Genomic DNA, 21,819 nt, shown 5'->3' with positions numbered 1-21,819 from the left:
TTGTTTTTCTTGACTTTAATTCCTAAATCTGAAAATGACCGACTGAATCTTGAGTAGACTTTTGTGTATTTGACAGTTGAAAAACCCAATGAAATAAAACTTAAAAGACAAAGAAGAAGATAGACTTTATTTATTCCTTTTTTAAACTCTGTTGTCATATACACACAGGCCCGAAATACACACACATGCACAAACAGGACCTGCACTTGCATTAAATAGAGAAAGGTCAGGGCGAGGGGTTGCCTTGGGCAGGTGCTGCGAGCAGTTGGTGGTTCAGTGCCTTGCTTGAGGGCACCTCAGCAGTGGTGAGCTGGCACCTCTCCAGCTGCCAGTCCATGCTCCACACTTGGTCCGTATGGGGACTTGAACCAGAGACCCTCCAGTTCCCAGCCTAAGTCCCTATGACTGAGCTGCTGCTGCCCCAAAAAGGAACTGTGTCATGAACAGCATCATATTCAGGAAATACCAGGACTGCAACTAACAGTTCTTTTCATTACCTTTGATCTTTTTGATCTTTTCTCTGGGATTATCTGTTGTCAGCTGGGACACTTTATTAATACTAAACATTAATATTACATGTGTCACCTGTCCAGGTGCCTCGTATCATCCTGTGGTTGATGGTGGAGCTCGCCATCATCGGCTCAGACATGCAGGAGGTCATCGGCTGCGCCATCGCTTTCAACCTTCTCTCCTCGGGCAGGTGACGTAAACAGACACAACATCCATTTAATGGCTGCTGGGCAGAGGTGGAGGAGGAAGAATTCAGATCCTTTGGTTAAGTTAATGTCCTAATAGCACACTGTAAAAATACTGTTCACCCACAGGATCCCTTTGTGGGGCGGTGTCCTCATCACCATCATCGACACGTTTGTCTTCCTCTTCCTAGATAAATACGGTACGTTGTGTTTGGACTGGTTACAGTAAAATACGTCACTACAGCAACAGTGAATAACGCACCCTCATTTCTGTCTCTGCAGGTCTCAGGAAGCTGGAAGCCTTCTTCGGTTTGCTCATCACCATCATGGCCGTCACGTTTGGATATGAGGTACAAACATTCACACATCTGCAGATATGACTGAGTGAAACTTTACCTGACGTTTCCTTTATAACATGTAACCTTACAGTCCTGAGCCGGTCGCCAGTGTTGAATGTGACACAAGTAAGGCTGCACAGTTAATCAAAATATTATCATTCATATTTCATAAACTTGACCAAATTGAAATGCTTCACAGATCTTTCTTGCAACGTTTACTTAATGTTAATAAACGCACAGCAAATTGTATTATTTATGGAGAGTTTGGTCGAAATAGTTTAGATTTAAAGGTAAACATGAGAGTGATTAACTTTTGGGTACATTTAATTAGTCATAATACAGCAAAAATCTCTTTGACTGTGTTTATTGTTTTCAAGACTTTGAATGATGACAATATTTTTCAGTGTAAATGGATTTCCAAAGTTAAAAATATTCTTGATGATAGTGGTTTATCGTACTTATGGCATGACGCTGGACAGATGAACCCTAAATATTTAAAATTAATGATTGAATGTAGATTATCTGATATGGAACTACAGAGATGGCATGAGAAATTACAAAGTAACCCTTTATGTGATAGTTATAAATTGTTTAAAACTGATTTCACTTTTGAAACTTATCTGATTATGTTAAGACCTGCCGAAAGAGTTTGTTTGTCTAAGTTTCGGTGTGGAAATCATAAGTTACCTTAACTTACCTTATCTCTGAGCGCAGGTATGATCGTGAAAATATCCCCCAGAAATGTACTCTTTGTATGACTGGCAATCGTGGAGACGAATATCATTATGTACTTGTGTGTTCTTTTTTTGATAAAGAGAGAAGAGAGTTGGTCGGATAGTTCTATAGAGCAAATCCAAATATTTATAAGTTTCAAAAGTTAATGTCATCTCGAAAAGTAAAGGTCTTGTCAAATTTGTTGAAACTTTTAAAGAAAATCTTGAATAGTTTCTCTTGATTTGCTTTGACTTGTATGTATGTACACAAATTCTGTTTTATTTATTTTGCTGTGCATTGGCTGCCGCTTGTCCTGGTTTGTTAATGTTATTTTTTGTTGTCTGCCCCTTATACCCTGGGGAGGGGTCAAAAGGAATAAATAAATGAAAAAAAAAAAAAGAATCAAAATCTAAATACAGCCATTGGCACTTTTGTAGGAGCTTCAGTTGTTTGATAAAAGTAAAAAGATCCTGTTTGTAGTGCTGGCTAATTATATACTGAAATAATCTGATAAATCTGGCAGAGAAAATAACAACCAGGTAATAAGTCGTAGGTCAGGGCACCTAAATTTTACACATAAAATCAGCAGCAAATACATTTGATCCCAGTCACTCTCCAGGCTTGTGGCTATGAATTTGTCCTCAGTGAGGTGGAATACAGAAATGCCACAAACAATAAAAACTGAAGTAAAGAAAACAGAAAATGTTGTTAGTCTACCATCACAACAGATCTGCCCAATGAGGCCACACAGGGCTGGACTAAAATAAAATCTTATCACGAAACATGTCGTCAGGCTGGTTTTCAGGTTTAGCTACATCTTGATTTTAACCAGTTTTATTGTTATGTATTGTTTGTCCCTTCAGAGATACCGTTGCGCCCTCCAGTGTTATGTGTAGGAACTGGTACGCTGCCTGTTCGTCTGTTTACACATTAATAGTTGTTTCCCTAAATAAGTGGAGTACAGAACAGTTACAGTTAATCTGCCAAGCACAGTGGGTTTGACACCTTATGTACATTTATTGCACACTTAAAATCTACATACGTCCTGGTCCTGGTCCACTCTGAATGGACTGCAAGTGACTCATGAACGTGTCAAGTTTGTAAAAAAAAAACAGACTTTATTTTTAAGTACAGTAAATTTAAAGAAAAGCTTTTATTTTGAAGCAACGTTTCCTACTGTAGAGTGAGTGACTAATGGACAGCATTACAGAGACAGCAAACTAGTCCAACGACATGACCAAACACAGGTATGACACTGAATGTGTTAAACTGTGTGGACCTTGAACTAATGACTGAGAAGAAATCTGGACCCCGAGGCTGGACCAGTTGAGAACCACTGCCTTTAGCAACGTACTGTGTGTGCTTTTCAATGTAATAAAAACCAGAGGGACACACAGTGAGCACAGACATACACTAAAGCCAGCAGTCCAGTCTTCTATGATATGTAGATCTGCAATTGCAACCACTGTATGTGTCTGTGTATATCTCCAAAACTGTCAGAATTATGTTACAATGTGGTTGTGCCTATCTGAAGCCTCATCATCTCAGCTGTGCATTTATTATCTACTTCTGAACTGGATATATTTCAGATACTTGACATACATTTGTGAAAACCAAAAACACTTTATGTACATATGTACAATTATCAAATGCTGTGAGTGAAGTAACATCATGAACAGCTGAAAATGAAAAACTGTGTTTTACTTGAGTCAAATTTAAATTAATATTTCTGGTGGAGTTTATTGCAGACACACACACACACACACACACACACACACACACACACACACTGGGGTGTGAGTACGAGTATAATTAGTTGCATGATATGTGTTTACTGTGTTTCTACAGCCACACCTTACTTCAAGAGAAAAAGAGTTGTTATTAAATAGGGAGTGTTACAGTAAACTGGTCATCCCATGATGCCACTGCTACATAACGCCTGCTCTCTTTATGAAGGTTGAGCAACTGTCAAGTCACCTCAGAGGATTCCTGGTCTTGTGAATGTGGTTTGTGATGGAGTCATCATATATCTAGTTAGCTGTATTTTGTCACTGTTGAACTTTAATACCATCTGCTGGTGTTTAGGATGTATGGCAGTTTATGCATCAAAGCCAAATGCTCTGTCTCACAATAAAGAGAAAAATAATCTGTGTATCCGTCCCATCAGGCGGATCTGCTCCAAAATGTCATGGGTTCTTCCTTCTTCCATTCTTCACCCTTCCACTAAGTTTCATGAAAATAGGGCCAGTAGTTGTTCTGAGGGGTATTCCAGATAGGAGATTCAACAAACTCTGAGTCTAACCCTGAACTCTGAGTTGACTTACTCTGAGATGGGAAACTCTGAGTTACCGGTTCCAGAACAGCTGATTTGAATTAGTTCAGTCAACTCTGAGTATGTTCACTCTGAGTTAAGCCGACAATAAAAAGCCATCATCAATGGAGCTCCAACTCCACGATTCACCATGGCAACAGGTAAATAAAAGACAGCGCCTCCATTTTAATCCAGTGGATGTAGAGATGTTAATGCATGTGTAGCAGACGGTGCACATTTATCTTTAAAAGAAGAGCCTGAGTCAGAGCAAGGAAAGTGTCAATAAGTTAACCATAAAGTTAATAAAAAAGTTTATTCAGTGTTGTCCGTTTAAAAACAGGAGGCCGCAACTGAAAAATAGGAAGATTTCAAACATATAGGCGAGGCTATAGATCAAAGACATAAAGACATGACTGTAAACTCACAGTCTGACCCAGTAATAATATGTTTGGTGATTTGCACTTAAAAAGACGTTGAGGTTAAAATACAGTAGATTTTAAAATGTTGGACATCTATTTGTATCTTGACTCAACAGCATTCAGTGACTTTATTTCAGCTACAAATGTATTAAATTTAAAGACACTGAAATGCTGCACCATTGCTCACTCAGAAATATGAACATATAATCCCCAATATTAGGCTATAGGAATTATATTCCATCAGTGCGACCAATGACATCAGTGGTAGAGATCATTAGTCATTGATACTACGTGTCTGAAGCTTCATACCAATTTTTAAAATTTAAATAATTAGACCTACACATTATGTGTAATAAACATTTGGGAGCTGCTCTGACAGACTGACAGTCTGATCCTTGTGCACAGTGTTATAAAAATAATAAATACAAAAAGGACAGAGGTTTGATTCTGAGCTGAGGGTGAATTCTCGCTGTGTAATATTTGAATGTAAAGACAAAAACCGATGTCCAAAGAAATGATTGATGTGCATAAATTCAGTAACTTAAGACAGTCCTGAGTAACAAACTAATATCCAGCAGGATTTAGACTGTGACAGACGGTAAATCTCCGCTAATTAATGCACTTCGATACAAGCCTTGACACAGACTGAATGAATGAGGAAATGAAACAGCGTGTAAGAGGGAGGAGACAGAGAGAAACTCAGGGTTTATTGAAGAAAACCTGTCAGTGAGCAGGTTAGGTTCATGGAGTCTGTTACCATGGTGACTGACTCAGAGTTTCAGTTACCTCTCTTTCTGGAACGGATAACTCAGAGTTCCCCTCATCTCAGGGTTAACTTACTCTGAGTTTTCACATAACCTGCTCCTGGAATACCCCTCTGTTATCCTGCTGACAGACAAACAAACTGAAACAAGAAAATAACCCTGCAGGAGGTTAAGCAGCAGCAACTTTAACCCGTGGCCTCATAGTAAGGAACATTTTCATGATTTACTCTCTTTAAATGTCACATATCAGGCATGCACCAGTTGTGAGATTCTGGGCCGATACCGATGTTTGAAATAAGAATTTGGCAGGTAGCCGATACATATGGTTTTTTTTTTTGTTTCTTTGTTTTTTTATGTGTTGTTGTTATTTATTTATTTCTCCTTTTGCATCAGGAAAACAAAGAAATACTATAAAATACTATAAATAAAAATTAACTGAACTGTTTTAAAGTCTTTCAGTCCTTCATTACACTACCTTAAATTTAATCATATGCATTTATAAAATGACCTCTAACATAACCTTCTCTCACATGAAAAACATTTTTTAATTACAAAAGCATATTTTCACTACATATAATACATCCCTCTCTAATATCAACTTTATATTGCTGTGAAAACATAAATGAATTTCTCTTCAAACTACTGTTTATTGAAGTTGCTCACTAAAAAAAGACATTTTACAAGAGTGAGGTTTTTGCTCCATGTTGTTAAATTTTGTATGCCTGGTGCTTTAATTTACTAACTTACCTTTTACAGTTCTTATTTATTTATACATAAATCCAGTTGCTAACAGCTAACGGTAACTAGCTCGCCTCTCTCTGATTTCAACTCTGACTGGTTGTTCACAGTGTAGCATTATCGAGGAAACAATAGGGTGCGTCCTCTGACGTGTTCATATTGAGTGAACTGTTTGCTTTCATCCCGACAGCATCTCAGGGAAGATCTCCGTTCATCTCAAACATGTTTTTGATTGTCTCCGGATGACAGGATCCCAATCCGTTAGTCTCAAGCCCTGCTTTTTAGCTTGCAGAAAATAATGGGGCACAATGGAAAAACGTTGGCCACTGCCTTTGGTGAATATCATCTTATTTGCCGATAGGCCGATGGCAGTCAACAAGGCGAATATCAGCTGACACCGATGTACGGCCAATGAAACAAGCAGTCTGAAATTTCTCTAATAAAATAAAAGAAGGGGAAACAATTAACATTAACTGAGAAAACTTCTGTCCTTTGTAAGTGCTAATTATTGTTTTGTTTTTTTAATTTCATAGTCGTCTCTACTTCTGTCAAGGTCTGAGCTCACAGCTGACCTACAACATGCCGCCAAAACCTCCATTAAGCTTCTTTGATTGCAGTGATTTAGTTTGTTTTTGGTGTAATACTTAACTTGTGTTGGAGTGTAATTAAATGTCAAAAGTTGTGTGTATGTTAAGGACGTACCCGTGTATAGCCCAAGGTTTCCAGCATTTTCATAGGTAAAGGTAGGCCTGAGCCAGGGTCCATGATTTTAATCAATACATCATCTGCATACAGGCTTACTTTATACTCCACTCCCCCTATAGATATACCCTTTAATTCTGATGCATTGCTCGGGCCAGAGGTTCTATGAATAAATTAAAAAGGCGAGGTAGAGTTATGGAGTTAGAAGGGCGAGCATTTACCCTTATTCTTGCAGTATCTGTTATCTGTGCATTGATGACATCTCTGTTGATGTCCTGGGTTATGCTTTTAAATTTAGTTTGACTGCTCACATCAGATCTAAGATGACTCTGTGACGCAGTTTAATCCTGTTTGATTGCTGAAAACAGGCTTTTCACGTTAAGAGTTCCTTTTCTGAGCCGTCTGTTTAAGTACACTGTGTAATGAAATGATTGATTCCTTTTTATTTCATAAACATCTGCTGATACACTGCTTCCTCTCTGGCAGTATGTGACAGTGAGACCAGACCAAGGCCAGCTGCTGAAGGGGATGTTCATGCCGTACTGCGAGGGCTGCGGGCCGGTCCAGCTGGGTCAGGCCGTCGGCATCGTGGGGGCCGTCATCATGCCTCACAACATTTACCTCCACTCTGCTCTCGTCAAGGTGCGATCCACGGCTTGATATTTATAGCGCTCCCCTTTTTTATCTGCTGTATAAAACTTGTGTCAACGAATCATTAACTGTTCAATTGTCCTCTCAGTCTCGAGAAGTGGATCGATCAAACAAAAAAGAAGTGAAAGAGGCCAACAAATATTTCTTCATCGAGTCGACCATCGCGTTGTTTGTCTCATTCCTCATCAACGTGTTTGTGGTGGCTGTTTTCGCCGAGGCTTTCTATGGACGCACAAACGAAGAGGTGGTGAGTGTCTCTGCAGTCGCAAATGAAACTTCAAACCGTTATTTGGAAGTTAAATAAATTGTGTGTTTTCTCTGGCTGCTGTGCTACAGATGTGTGTGTTTGTTTTTTATTCCAGTACAGCTCCTGCAATCAAACAGGAAGTCCTCATTTAGATATTTTCCCTCTGAACAATGAAACTTTGGAGGTGAACCTCTACAAAGGGGTAAGTTTAAAGGTGTCACTGTGCCAATATTACTATGGAGATGTTGTTATCGTTCAGCTAGTTAATGTGAGCACTTGAGGAAGTTTTGTTGATTGGGGTCACAGAAATGGAGATAACATCAATTTAATGCTGTGTCTTAGTTCACATTCCACTGTACTCAGACGTGTTATTTCAAGTGCGTTTACACTGACAAGTATAGCCAAATGCAGTACCCCCATGGTGTACTCATAAAGGTCAAAAAGTTGAGTGTGCAACACTGGACATTTCTCACTCAGTGGTTACCATCTTGGCCACGTAGGGGAAGATGAGGGACCCCCAGACTTGTGAAAATAGCGGGCGTAGAGACTGTAGCTATTGCCATTGCTCCGGTGAACAAGCAAACCAGCCTGCAGGTATTTTGATGGATGTTACGGTCAATGTTGATGGTATTGCTCCGTCTGGATACAGTTGGCCTTTAAAAATAACAAGAAGCGGTCAAATGTTGCGATCATCATTTCACAACAGTTGTGTTTCATTTGAAACAACACTACCCTGTCAACATTCATACACTATGCAAGTAAGCACATAGTGTACACAGTGGACTACATGGAAGTATGCTAATGAAAGTATCTGAATTGAGACACGGCGTAAGTCTCTAGTATGAAGTTATTAAGTATGTTCACAAAAGTACCTAAAGGAGCTATATGTAAGAAATCTAAAGCAAATAGTCGTAAAATCCTCCTAATATGTCACAGAGACTAAGGAATAATGTTCATATAACATACTGATCTCACCGACAACAATAATACAGCCAGAATATTTGCATTTTAAAAAATATTTTACGGTCCGCAAATCACGTTTATGTTTTGAATTTGTGTTTTGGCCTGTTGCGCCACCCACCGCCGTCGACCAGTCACGCAGTCAGTAGAGTCTCAGCATCAGTTACAGTTACGACTGAGCTACAGCAGCACAGCAAGCAGCATTAGCAGTGTCCCGGTACATAGCATTAGCAGCCGGCTCCTCCTCAGCTGTATCCCGGCAGCAGCGTTAGCAGCAGAGAAGCTGGACTTGCTCGAACGGTCCGCTGGAAAACCGAAGATCAAGGACGTGGCGACACGGCCCTGCCACGGCAGCCGCCCGTGGGCAAACAAATCAGTCTCCAGCGTGCCGCTGTCCAGCAACCTCGAATCTGTAGGGGAGGCGGGGCGGACACGACTCGCGGCAGTATTTTGAACTTGAGTGCAGTAACCGTTTTGGCCACATTCTTACATACAGCGCCTTTAAGTACAGTTTTGAAGTATTTTTCTTGACTATTTCCATTTTCTGCCACTTTCTATTTCTACCCCTCTACTATTCAGAAGGAAATATTGAACTTCTTACTCCACTACTTTCACTTGACAACCTAAGTTACTTTGCAGATTTAGATTAAGATAGATCAAAAGATCGTCGTCAGACTATAGCCGATTAGCTCCGAAATTGCATTTTGGCCAATTATCTCAATGTTCAAATGTAATTGGACTGTACTACTTGGACTACAAACAAATACCAAAATCCTGTTGCCTACAGATTCAGCATGCATATGCAGATGCCTGCTCATAAAGATTACACCAATGGTGATCTGTTTTTGTCCTCAACGTCAGTGACTTTCTTTTTTCTGGATTTAAACCTTCCTCTGAGCGCTGAATTAATTTCTTTATCTGGAGCATCTACTCCAAAAACTTTTCTTGGATGCTTCTTTGGATTTTTCACTCTGCTGCTGTGTCTCTATGGTTTGTCTCCACTTTAGCTCTGGCTGGTTAACGTAAAATGCCGCATTTCCAGTGCACCAGAGCCGTAAAATCGCCACAGACACCCAACACCAAAACTCGGAGAGCTTTCTCTGGCTTCAACAGGTTTCATCAGCATTGTGTGAACTCATTTGGCAAGGGCTTGAATGTGACAGACGTTGATTTATGTGTAAAAGTCCTGCAATCAAGCTTTAAGTAAAAGATCTTAGCACTTATTTGTCTCCAAAAATTCTACACTTCCCATAAAGCGCCCCAGTTTGTAACAAAGGCTGACTGCCAGAAGTTGTGCTCTAAGATTTAAGAATTTAAAAATATTACAAGAAAAAACTCCATTTTAGACTCTCCACCAACTCCTGAAGAAAATATCTGTCTCTTTAGCTGCTAAATGCTCCATTGTGTTCACTAGCAAGTCTCTAACTGTGTCTGTTTGCTGTTTGTTGTTGAGCAGTGAAACAAAGAGCTGAAAGATGCTAAATTCTCTGTTAAGTTGAGGTGAAAGTGATGATTCTTTGTGGGTTTTTCATTATGTGTGACCCCTTTCACATTACTCATCTCATTCCTCCCGTTTTTATTGAGGCACTGTGGGACTTAACTTGTTTTCTGGTGAATGTAACGCTGCTGAAGTTTTGTTGACCGTCCTCTCTGTTTACATGTCTGTTTACGCAGGGAGTAGTGCTGGGCTGTTTCTTTGGCCCTGCAGCACTCTACATCTGGGCCGTTGGGATCCTTGCAGCTGGTCAGAGCTCCACCATGACTGGAACGTACTCCGGCCAGTTTGTCATGGAGGTCAGTGGAGGAGGGAGGAATCAGCCCTGCACAAAAACACACAAACAGATGAAATGTCTGTGCTATCCTTAACCTTTATCACGATTACACATCAGGCAGTTGTTTTACTGAATGGTTGCCCCAGTTGTGGCCTAGTGTTGGTAGCTTTACATCAGAGACTTCACCGTGTGTGTTTGCTCTGTTGTCACAAAAAGTACAGTTTTCTTTTTTTGTGCCCTCAGGGTTTCTTGAATCTGCGCTGGTCGCGTTTCGCTCGGGTGTTGTTGACCCGCTCCATCGCCATCACTCCCACCCTGTTGGTGGCCATCTTCCAGGATGTGCAGCATCTGACGGGCATGAACGACTTCCTCAATGTGCTGCAGAGCATGCAGGTCAGGCAGGAGTGGAAACTGGTTCTCTGGCAGCTTCACCAACACCTCTCCACCTTTTACATCTCATCACACTTTATCTGTGTTTTCAGTTCATTCTCACAACCTGTAGTAGAAAACGAAGGACATTAATATAATTAAGGGTCAAGTGTATAAGATGCAGGGGGGACTTAGTGGCATCTAGTGGTGAGGAATGCAGATTGCAGCTGCTAAAACTTCTCCGGGTTAAAATTCCTTCAGTTTTCATTGTTCAGGAAGTGTTTAGCAGGACGCAAATTATCCACAGAAGTCTCTTCCCCTCCAAAACAAACAAACCTGGAGATTAAAACCAGGCAAAACACTAAATAAAGCAGTTTCACATTACAAATCAGCTGTCCTATCCTATTTTGGCACATTGCAAACAGGCTGCGAGCCTAGCACCTGCTAATGTGTGCTCAGTGCTCACCTTTTTTTCTCTAAGAAAACTTAATTTCCACTCACCTTATTTCTGAACTAGATGTTCAGGAGGCTTCTAGCAGGAGCGAAACTACCTGCAGAGGTGTCTTCCCGGACTGTTAGTCTCGCACCTGCTAAAAGGTGCTCACCTTTTTTTCTCTGCTAACCTAAGATCCAGACAGTCAGTAGGTTTTTACCAGGAGCTGAGGACAAGAGGTGTCTCCCTTAACAAATCAGACCCAGCGATTTAATATGGAAAAAAACACTAATAAAGCAGTTTCTCATTTAAAAATCTGTGTTTTTCCAGCACTGCTCGGAGCAGAGGGGCTACTAACTGTGGTGGTTGATGCAAAAATGTGAATATCTGCTCCCTGTGTAGATATAAACAGCTAATTTTAAGTTAAAGAAAACACAATAACTCTGTTTTTCAGGTGATTATAAACTAAAGGAAAACATACTCATTGTTTTTTCTTCCATTTCTGCCAATATATCCCTCTAAATCATACACACTGGACCTTTAAAATAAACAAGCAAGTTGGATTGTGTTACAAAAACTGGCTCCACTTTGGAACCAGCAAATAAATAAAGGCTGGGTAAAAAAACATGACTACTACAGCTCACATTGTAAATTAAGTATAACATACATTTCCACAGCACTTATTCCATCAGTACATTAAAGTAACTACAAGGAACTTTAATGTCACGTTGATTTTGGTGACAAAAGCAGTAGTGTTTCCTGGAATGACAACTACATTTCCCATGAGCACCATTGCTCCATGTGGTTAAGATTTTAATCTGGGTAGCACGTGCATTTGACTTTGGAAGAGGGTGAAGGAAAGGCGCAACTTATTTTTAACACTATCTTCTGTTTTATGTTGGTGAAGATTCTCAGTCATTCAGGTCATGGTAATCGTAGTGCTATATCGTAGGCAACTGGACTTACTTGAGTTTCTTGAAGACGTACTCGTACTCGTACTCGTCATCCTCCACTTATCCGGGTCCGGGTCGCGGGGGCAGCAGCCTCAGCAAAGAAGCCCAGACAGTCCTCTCCCCAGCCACTTCTGTCAGCTCTTCCGCGGGAATCCCGAGGCGTTCCCAGGCCAGCCGGGTGATGTAATCCCTCCAGCGTGTCCTGGGGCGGCCCCGAGGTCTCCTCCTGGTTGGACATGCCTGAAACACCTCCCCAGGGAGGTGTCCGGAAGGCATCCTTACCAGATGCCCGAACCACCTCAACTGGCTCCTCTCGATGTGGAGGAGCAGTGGCTCTACTCCGAGTCCCTCCCGGATGTCTGAGCTCCTCACCCTATCCCTAAGGCTGAGCCCAGCCACCCTGCGGAGGAAACTCATTTCGGCCGCTTGTATTTGCGATCTCATTCTTTCGGTCACTACCCAGAGCTTGTGACCATAGGTAAGGGTTGGAACGTAGATCGACCGGTAAATTGAGAGCTTCGCTTTCTGGCTAAGTTCCCTCTCACCACAACGGACCGGTTAAGCGCCTGCATCACTGCTGACGCTGAAGACATTTCTTGAAGACGTTTCTTGAAGACGTTTCATCTCTCATTAGAGGCTTTAATCATAGCTGTTTTCGGGATGTATAGCGATGAGGTAATGTGTCTATCTGTGGCCATGTAAGATTAATAACTGTAATGAATATAATATGGAAAAGTTATATCTTTAATAGAGTCAAGTTTCACCCTCCACTCTGCTGCTCTAAATTTCTGTTTTAATTGTTTCATACTTAACTATTAACTCCAGTTGTTTCTTGTTTGTGGTTTTTCTGTTTGATGTTAATCTCATGTCAGTGTTAACAATGCATCCTGATGTTTGTTCACATTAAAGGCCTACCAATAAAGGCAAGGCTGCAAGATTTAAATGTGAAAATTCTAGAGGAAGTGTAGAGCTTCTCTGGGGGGAAAAAGGCAAAGTGGAGCACCAGAAAGGACTCGTGCTGTACTGATGGAATTAGTGACGTGGATAGAAATGGACATAGTGAATTTATCAATACAAACATGGAGGCAGGTTTGAGTTTGTGGAAATCAGAAATTAAGGGCACTATTTGAGAATTTACGTCATCATCATTGAGGTCTGGATATACTGCAGCATTCAGCTCATATATCCAAAGCATAAAGTAGTCTTTGAAGCCTGTCTTTGGCTTCATTTCTTTCCCATTAAATGGTTTATAATGACACACATTCATTCCTCTTTCACAGTTGCCATTTGCCCTCATTCCCATCCTCACTTTCACCAGTTTGCCATCTCTCATGAACGAGTTTGCCAACGGATTGTAAGTTGATCTGCATCATAAGGACACAGACACAAATTATTATTGTTTCTCCTTTAAACACACTTGTTCTCTTTCTCCTGCAGAGTGTTTAAGATCGGAGGAGGCATCGTGATCCTGATTGTGTGTGCCATCAACATGTACTTTGTGGTGGTCTATGTGACTGACCTCAACAGTGTGTGGCTGTATGTGCTGGCAGCGTTCCTCTCCATAGCATACCTGACATTTGTGGGATATTTGGTAGGTAACTTCAGGGGATGGCAGATCTAAATTGTTCCACTGTGAAACCTAAAACTGGTTCCAGCAACTCAGTCTTCAACTACACAGGCAGTACAGACACAACGTGTCAACACAAGGTCACAGCAGCAAAGGGACAGAAAGACACTCACCACAACAACTAAGAAAAGGGGCTAAACAACCACAAAGAGACTCAAAATTACCCAAGAGATGGAAAGCAACTACAAAGAAACTTAAAATGACGACAAAGAGAGGGAAAGCAACTACAGATTTACCCAAAATGACTACAAAAGACACAAAACGACTACAAAAAGACACAAAATGACGACAACCACACCCCAAATGACTACAAAAAGACACAAAATGACAACAAATACACCCCAAATGACTACAAAAAGATGCAAAATGACGACAAACACACCCAAAATGACGACAAACACACCCAAAATGACTACAAAAAGACACAAAATGACGACAAACACACCCAAGATGAATACAGGTAGATGCAAAATGACTACAAAAAGACACAAAATGACGGCAAACACACCCCAAATGACTACAAAAAGACACAAAATGACGACAAAGAGAGGGAAAGCAACTACAGATTTACCCAAAATGACTACAAACACACACTAAATGATAACAGACACACCCAAAATGACTACAAAAAGAAACAGACAAAAAGAACTACAAATAGATGCAAAATTACTACAAACAGACGCTAAATGACTACAAAAAGACACAAAATGACAAGAAACACACCCAAAATGACTTCAAATTGATGCAAAATGACTAAAAACAGTTGCAAAATGACGGCAAACACACCCAAAATGACTACAAAAAGACACAAAATGACGACAAAGAGAGGGAAAGCAACTACAGACACACCCAAAATGACTACAAAAAGAAACAGACAAAAAGAACTACAAATAGATGCAAAATGACTACAAAAAGATGCAAAATGGCGACAAACACACCCAAAATGACTACAAAAAGAAACAGACAAAAAGAACTACAAATAGATGCAAAATGACTACAAAAAGATGCAAAATGGCGACAAACACACCCAAAATGACTACAAAAAGACACAAAATGGCGACAAACACACCCAAAATGACTACAAAAAGAAACAGACAAAAAGAACTACAAATAGATGCAAAATGACTACAAAAAGATGCAAAATGATGACAAACACACCCAAAATGACTACAAAAAGACACAAAATGGCGACAAACACATCCCAAATGACTACAGATATAGACGCAAAATGACTAAAAATAGATGCAAAATGACGACAACCACACCCACAATGACTACAAACACACCAAAAAGGACTACAAACAACCACAAAATGACCCCCGAAAGATGGAAAGCAACTACAAAGAGACTTAAAATGACTATAAAGAAACACACAATCACCACAAAGAGAACTACAGCAACTACAAACACACCCAGAATGACTACAAACATGCAAAATGACTACAAACAGATGCTAAATGACTACAAACACACCCAATGTGACTACAAACAAAGGCATAACAACACATAAATGGGAAAAAGAACTACTGACGCAAAAAAATATTCACACATAACAAAACCACAGAGAGGTGCGTAACGGTTACAAAGCGTTGCAAAACAACCACAGAAAGAGGCTAAAAAATACTATAAAATTCCTGTGTTGTGATCCTACAAAGGAGAGGTGGTGGGGCCTTCTGTATGTCTGTTTCCAGGGGCCCATTGTCTCATAATCACCCATGGCTGCAACGATTAATCAACAAAACAACAGTAAATGAATTTGCAACAATTTTAATAATCAAGTAATCATTTAAATGTGTTTAACTAAAGCAAAAATGCCCCCAAAAAATTCTTTCAGCCTCTCAAATGTCAGCACCCTCCTATTGTTTGCACAAATCAGCTCTGAAAACCTGAATGTGGAGGCTCATGCACGCCTTCAAAAAGTTGTGGACAGGTGCGTAGGGGGAAAAACTGTCCACAGATGACAAATGTTCATCGGGTGCTACTACTTCACCTGATGAAGGTCTGACGACTGAAACGTTGTTTGCTTAATGAAGTTTGTTGCAAGTAACAGTGTGCAGGAATTCTCTTTGCTACAAAACAGCTTTGGAAAACCAAAATATTTATATTAGAATTCCTTTTGTTTTCTATTTTACATTGTAATGTATTTTTGTAGCCTGTTTGTGAATGTTGGGATACATCTTTTGGATTTAACTCTAATGAATACAGTTATAACGAAAAATAATGTATCATCACATCACACAGCAGCATAGTTCAACATTTGAAGCTTTACCTTATTAAATATGTGATCTTGGTCTGATGAATCACTTGATTTGTAATCTCTCTGTCTGTGTCTGTGCTGCAGGCGTGGTTGTGTCTGATCGCTCTGGGAGTTTCCTGTCTGGATCCAGCCAACAAGAGAGGGAACGACACGACCATCCTGATAGAGCAGCAGCCAGAGTTTGACTCCTGAATCAAATGTGGACGTTTATTTCAAAGGTGCAGCTGTGAGCAGCCTGACTGACCTTTTACTCTCTCCAGCACATTTAGTCTTCCTAAGTGCTTCCTAGGTTTATTTATAGTAGATCTAATGATTTTTTTTTTTTATAAATGGAACAGATTATTTTATTTAGTAATGAAGAAGCTGCTGTTTGTATTGTCTGTATCTATAGTCACTCCTCAATAACTGATAATGTAAAACAGTTCAGATGAGTTTTGCTAAACTGACAGGTTTACAGCATGGACCGTAAAATATTATGGATGTCACCCACTGGTTTGTGGACTGCAATTTTGAAGCCTCGACCTTGGTATTTCGGCTGTTGCCATCTTGGCGTTTTGGAGCCAGAGGTGACCATATTTGTACAGATGGGTGGAGCTGTGGAGGAGTGAGGATTGGATCTGACTGTAGTGACGCATCACTGACAGCCTGTCACTCAAGCGAACCCACCGTTAAAAATGCCTAACTTTAAGCCTTTAAAAAATGTGAACGGGTGACTTACATAAAAATTCACATCCGTACAGTTGTCATGAATGTTGAAATCAGCTCTAGAGACCAACCGTTATTTGTACCAGGCTGTAAACATGTTTATTTCTGCTGTAAAGTTGGGTATCTTAACAGGTATCTTATGTGGAGTCAGCCTCAATTGGTCATTAGAAGAATTGCAGTTTTTATCACTTTACATTTGCTTCATTTTTCAGCCCCAGAGGTTGACACTTGGTTTATAGGTATGAATGAGGGTTTTATAAGTTCAATAACTATAACTATTAAAGGTCCAGTGTGTAGGATTTAGTGGCGTCTAGCAGTGAAATTGCAGAACTGAAACTTTTTCCATTGCCAAGCGTGTAGGAGAACTACGGTATCTATGGTATCACTTGCTCATATCGAGAGCCAGTGATTGATTTGTCCATTCTGGGCTCTAAATGTTTATAAACGGCTCATGTTAAGGTAAAGAAAACAAAACAATTCTTAGTTTCAGGTAATTATAAACTAATGGAAACATACTTCTGGCAAAAGATGCCCCTTAATCTGACACACTGAACCTTTATCCGGTTAACCCGATAGTCACCAGGTCCCCTTTAATGTCAGCATTAACAGTAGGACAAATGAACACATGATATATCACCTCACTGTCTGACATTGCATCACTCTGCAATTATTAATACTACAGCCAATGTGCACCATGTTATTGTAGTGCCCTGTCTAAATCAAAGAACAAGATATAAGATACATATATGTATAGATTTACCACTTACTAAATAATGTAAATTTTCACAATAAACATTTTGTGGATTACTGTAAAATAAGGTAATCCATAACAATAAATCTCACTTTACAACATGATACAAAACTATCTCATGATTTCTGCAGGTTCACCAAGTTAAGTAAAACCTTTTTAACGCCACATAAATTAAATTTCTGTTTTGTGATCAAATCAGGCAAAGAAAGTATAATAGAAAACCACAGGGACAATGTGGCCTACAATTATTCATTATTGTATCACCCTTTTTTTCAGTACTTTTCCAGCTGTATGTAACTATAATTCCTAATGCTATAATAATTAGATGAACGGGACCTGTAACCAGATAATCATTAAAAAGCACAATAAACTCATGCAACACCCTCAATTCCACTTTTAGTTTATAGGTGAACATCTCCTGAACGCCTGCAAGAGAATATTTAAGACTTTTACTAATTTAAATAAGAGTTTTTTAAAGGTATACTTTGCTGGATTTTCCCCCAAAAACAATTTCTATACAATGTATAGAGTGGTGCAGGAATGAGTCCTAAAACACAGAGGTGAGTTGGCATCTTTCACGTCAGGTTCCCTCGTCTAAAGGTCGAAGGGTTTTTGGTTAGATGTCTAAAATAAGGTCTGTGGTTCACACAAGCTTCAGAGACTTTCACATTTGTTCTATGACATAAAACACATCAGTAAATACCCCACTTGTGAATTTTGAAGCTTTTATGTGTCTTAAAAAAGGTGATTGCTAACATGTGGCTAAATGAGACTACAGATCGCCATTACTCCGAAAACGTCTTTTACAATCTCGTTGTGGTGGCTATGATGAAGCCATGTGACAGTGGTGTAGCTCGTTTATAGCCTAATGTTGGCTTTATACTTCTGGCAATTGCATTTACACTTCAAAAATCATAAAAGTGGTGTTCATTCGTGTAGATGATCTTGCTTGCCACAGAGCTTATTTTCTGCAATAATCCAAAATCCAGTGTGAAATCCCATTGGCTTTTTGACGAGGGAACCAAGGTGATACTAACTTGCGCATCAGCCTGCAGAAAACCTCATCCTCAGTGCACCCTATGGACTCATAAAGAAATAATCACTCTCAATCATCACTTATGACCCACTCTCAGTGTGTGGCGGTGCATTTTCCTGCAGAGACTCTGCCCTCTGCCTGTATTTTCTTAATTTATTCTTTTTCAGGGATGTATGGGCGTGTATCCACACAGCACTCAGGTGAGCAAAAATAATTAGGGTTTGGCTTTTAGTTTCACTGTCTCTGCGAGCGTGTTTACAAGCAGTGACCAACAATCCTGCATAATATATCTTTAAACCCTCTGAGGACTGTTTTTTTTGTCCTTTGAGGAAACTGAATTCATTTTTCAGACTCAGTGCAGTTCCTCTTTTGGCCACGGGGAGGCAGTACAGGCCACCAGAGAGGCTCCTCAGATACAGTAAATGTCTCACCACCAGAGCTGAACAACATAACAACACATGAAATGACACAGTGTGTTACATCACAGTTTATGTGTTGTTCAGCCTGCACAGGAACAGCATTATAGTGTCAAACAAAACAAACTAAATGAGCTGCAGTGCATTGACGCTAATGTTCCTGTGCGTTCAGATGTGTGTGACATGCCTGTGGTGGTGGTATGACTGCAGAGTTGCAACTATTGTGAAACAGTAAGCAAGCACTGCTGGTTTCAGTGTTGCCTGAATTCCTGTCCTGAAGTGCTTCAGCATTTGCAAGCCGAGGAGAGGCGGACGGACAGGTTTTTCTTTGCATTGTGGCGGGGAACTTTTTTTTTCCTGTCATGGAGGCAGAGTTATGTAAGAGGGGAGAGTCTTCCCACCGCCCCTCTCTGTTTTTGTTTTTCTCAATGAGCCAATGTCTCCCTGCCTAGGCCTCACAGCCTGTCCAGTAGGCCCCTTTCCTGGAAACATAGCCTAGCAGAGGCCACTCAGGGGCAGGCCTGCGAGCTGGGAGGGTAGGGGAGGAGAGGAGGGTGTGAGGGGGGAGGGAGAGGGAGGGTGGGCTCTTCCAGCAAATCACATGATTGTAGACCCTACAGTCCCAGCCCTACATGAGGCTCAGATGCTGCAAGCACATTTCAACAGCTAGTTTGTCATCAACATGATTGGATGTAGCTAATGCATGGCAGAGTGCATGGGGCTGTAAGTAGACGCTGTGGATTCCCAGGTGTGAAATGTAGAAATAGAACCACAACGCCTGATGGATGGAGTTTATATTTGTGTGTGTGTGTGTGTGTGTGTGTGTGTGTGTGTGTGTGTGTGCAAGAGGTTAATGTGATTTTATTTTTTGCCATTTATGTCAACATCACCACTGATTTTGGCTACACAGTAACTTGATGAACAGCTTTGTACAGAATATCTTTTAATCTTTGTGTGTGGCCTTGGTGATATATGAACAGATTTTTTCATAAGATATTTTAACAGTGTTGTATTTGTGTATTTGCTTTAACATGCTGTGACTTAAGTTGATTTATTTTTGCCAAAAGACGTCCTTGATGCATTTACTACAGCAGAAAACCCAGTGTTGTTTTATTACTGTGGCTTTCCAGGACTGACTGATTTAATGAACTGCAATTATAAAAATCATTCAATGCGTTATTGAATTGTAAACAAACAGTGGCACTGAACAAACACAATAAACCACGACATGGAAACACAGGACTTGTATGTCAGGATCATTTAAAGATAATCACATTTGTTTGCATTTCTTTTCCTTTTTCCCTCTGATGAATTCTACACTTGTGATTTATTTCTCCTTCCGCCTCACGCTGTTTTTTTACGTGCTTGCACATTAGTCCTGTTGACTGATGGAAGATGGATGTGGCTTTAACTTGTACCTGATGTTTGAAGTCACATGTTTTGGGCAGATCTTTCCAGGGGTACAACTGCGGCACCCTTAACACTCAGCACAGGGCCTCAAACACCAGCTGACCCTCTTTACTCTTTCTGTGTCTTCTGTTAAGAGGAATGCAACAGATGAAGAAGGAGAAGAGGGCAAGACGCAGCAGCGATCAGGCACAGATAATGAATTTCAAGTTGATTTAGTAAACAGTGGCATCAGCTGTAAACCGCATGACATTTTCCAGCTGTGCGGTCCGTACTTATTTTGTATATATTTTTACACAGATCTGTCAGTGCTGCCCTAAAATGTCCGACACCAGGAATGCAAACAGCGGGGCCATTCTTGTTTATGTCTTGCATTGTGGCCACTGTGGGCACTGGCTGAGCTCGTGGTGTAATGGGCCCACATGGGTTTGGAATGGGCTGGGTGACTATTTCAACTGTGCAGTTATTCCTTTTATTAACAAGTTTATTTTATTGCTTTCCTCATCTTATGGATGCATGCAGTCTGTGTCCTTTACATCAATCTTATGTGTGCTGATGTGCCTAAATATAGCAAGTATCTGCTGTCACTTAACTCCACATCTCAGTTGCTCAATGTGCATTACAGCAAGGGGATGACTGTGATTTACTCTGAGGAGGCGTTGCAGAACCTCCATGCTGTAAATATAAATATCTGGGGTCCCACTGGGTGACCACGTTGCCTAACGATGTCAAACCCTCTTCTATTTATTTGAACAGGGTAAAACAAATGTGTTTCAGGTCTAGCTACTCAGTAGATCACTACACTCTATATGGTGAAAAATTATTATAAAATACACAGGATTTATCTGCAGCTGAGTTTAAGTTGTTTTAATTAAAAACAATAGTAACTGCAGCTGTTTGTGCATTTGTTGTCTAATTACTGACTGGATTAAGACCTAAATAATGACAAACTCTGAACAGAGTTGATTAAACTTCATACTTGTCTGTATTTTTAAACAATGCAACCAACCTTTTAAAGTTTATAATCAGCAGCAAAATAACTGCATCAGAGCCTGTTGTTGCACAAATGTTCGGTGGTTTGCCAAAAGAGAAAAGTCCCCCAGCAGTTTTCAGGCAGAGAACAAGTCAAAGTTTCATTTTATGATTGTGTCAGTAAAGGGAAGCAAGAGTGGAGAGAAAATGAAAGGAGCCTGGGTCATCGGTTTCACTCTGCCCTCTGTTACCCAAAAGGCCTGCCCTGCAAAAAAGTACTACTGAGGGACAGTTACGTGTAGCTCTGCATGAAGTTACCAACAACACCACTCTGATGCAGGAGAGACACATTCAATGTAAACTGAGGAGGTCTATAAGATTATCTATAGGTTGTTACATGCATCATGCATATTGTTTAAGTGTTGTTGACTGAATATATACTTTTTAGCATGTTATTTAACAGGCTCGGCTTTGATGTTTGTTTCCTGATAGTCAGAGGTTATGATATCGCGTTTTTACACGTTAAAACCGCGAATTGTATGTTTGGAAACTAAAAGGTAACACGTGAAGTGTGAGCTTTTA

The 21,819-nt window shown here is 40.2% G+C and overlaps 1 protein-coding gene across 1 annotated transcript in view; it reads left to right on the top strand.

The window, feature by feature from the left end:
- Nucleotides 1-20,097, top strand: part of LOC125891163 (natural resistance-associated macrophage protein 2-like) — a 35,484-nt gene extending 15,387 nt beyond the window's left edge. Inside the window, exons 6-16 of the mRNA XM_049580192.1 lie at nt 594-700; nt 825-895; nt 978-1,045; nt 7,168-7,323; nt 7,421-7,579; nt 7,695-7,781; nt 10,214-10,333; nt 10,555-10,704; nt 13,347-13,420; nt 13,504-13,657; nt 16,035-20,097. Of these exons, the coding sequence (XP_049436149.1) occupies nt 594-700; nt 825-895; nt 978-1,045; nt 7,168-7,323; nt 7,421-7,579; nt 7,695-7,781; nt 10,214-10,333; nt 10,555-10,704; nt 13,347-13,420; nt 13,504-13,657; nt 16,035-16,142 (1,254 nt within the window). The 3' untranslated portion in view covers nt 16,143-20,097. The remainder of the gene's footprint in view (nt 1-593; nt 701-824; nt 896-977; nt 1,046-7,167; nt 7,324-7,420; nt 7,580-7,694; nt 7,782-10,213; nt 10,334-10,554; nt 10,705-13,346; nt 13,421-13,503; nt 13,658-16,034) is intronic.
- Nucleotides 20,098-21,819: the final 1,722 nt, after the last annotated feature.

Source organism: Epinephelus fuscoguttatus, linkage group LG7 (assembly GCF_011397635.1).
Source record: "Epinephelus fuscoguttatus linkage group LG7, E.fuscoguttatus.final_Chr_v1".
Classification (NCBI taxonomy): Eukaryota; Metazoa; Chordata; class Actinopteri; order Perciformes; family Serranidae; genus Epinephelus; species Epinephelus fuscoguttatus.
The sequence above is the reverse complement of the archived record's forward strand: the minus strand, read 5'-3'. Positions and strand labels throughout refer to the sequence as shown.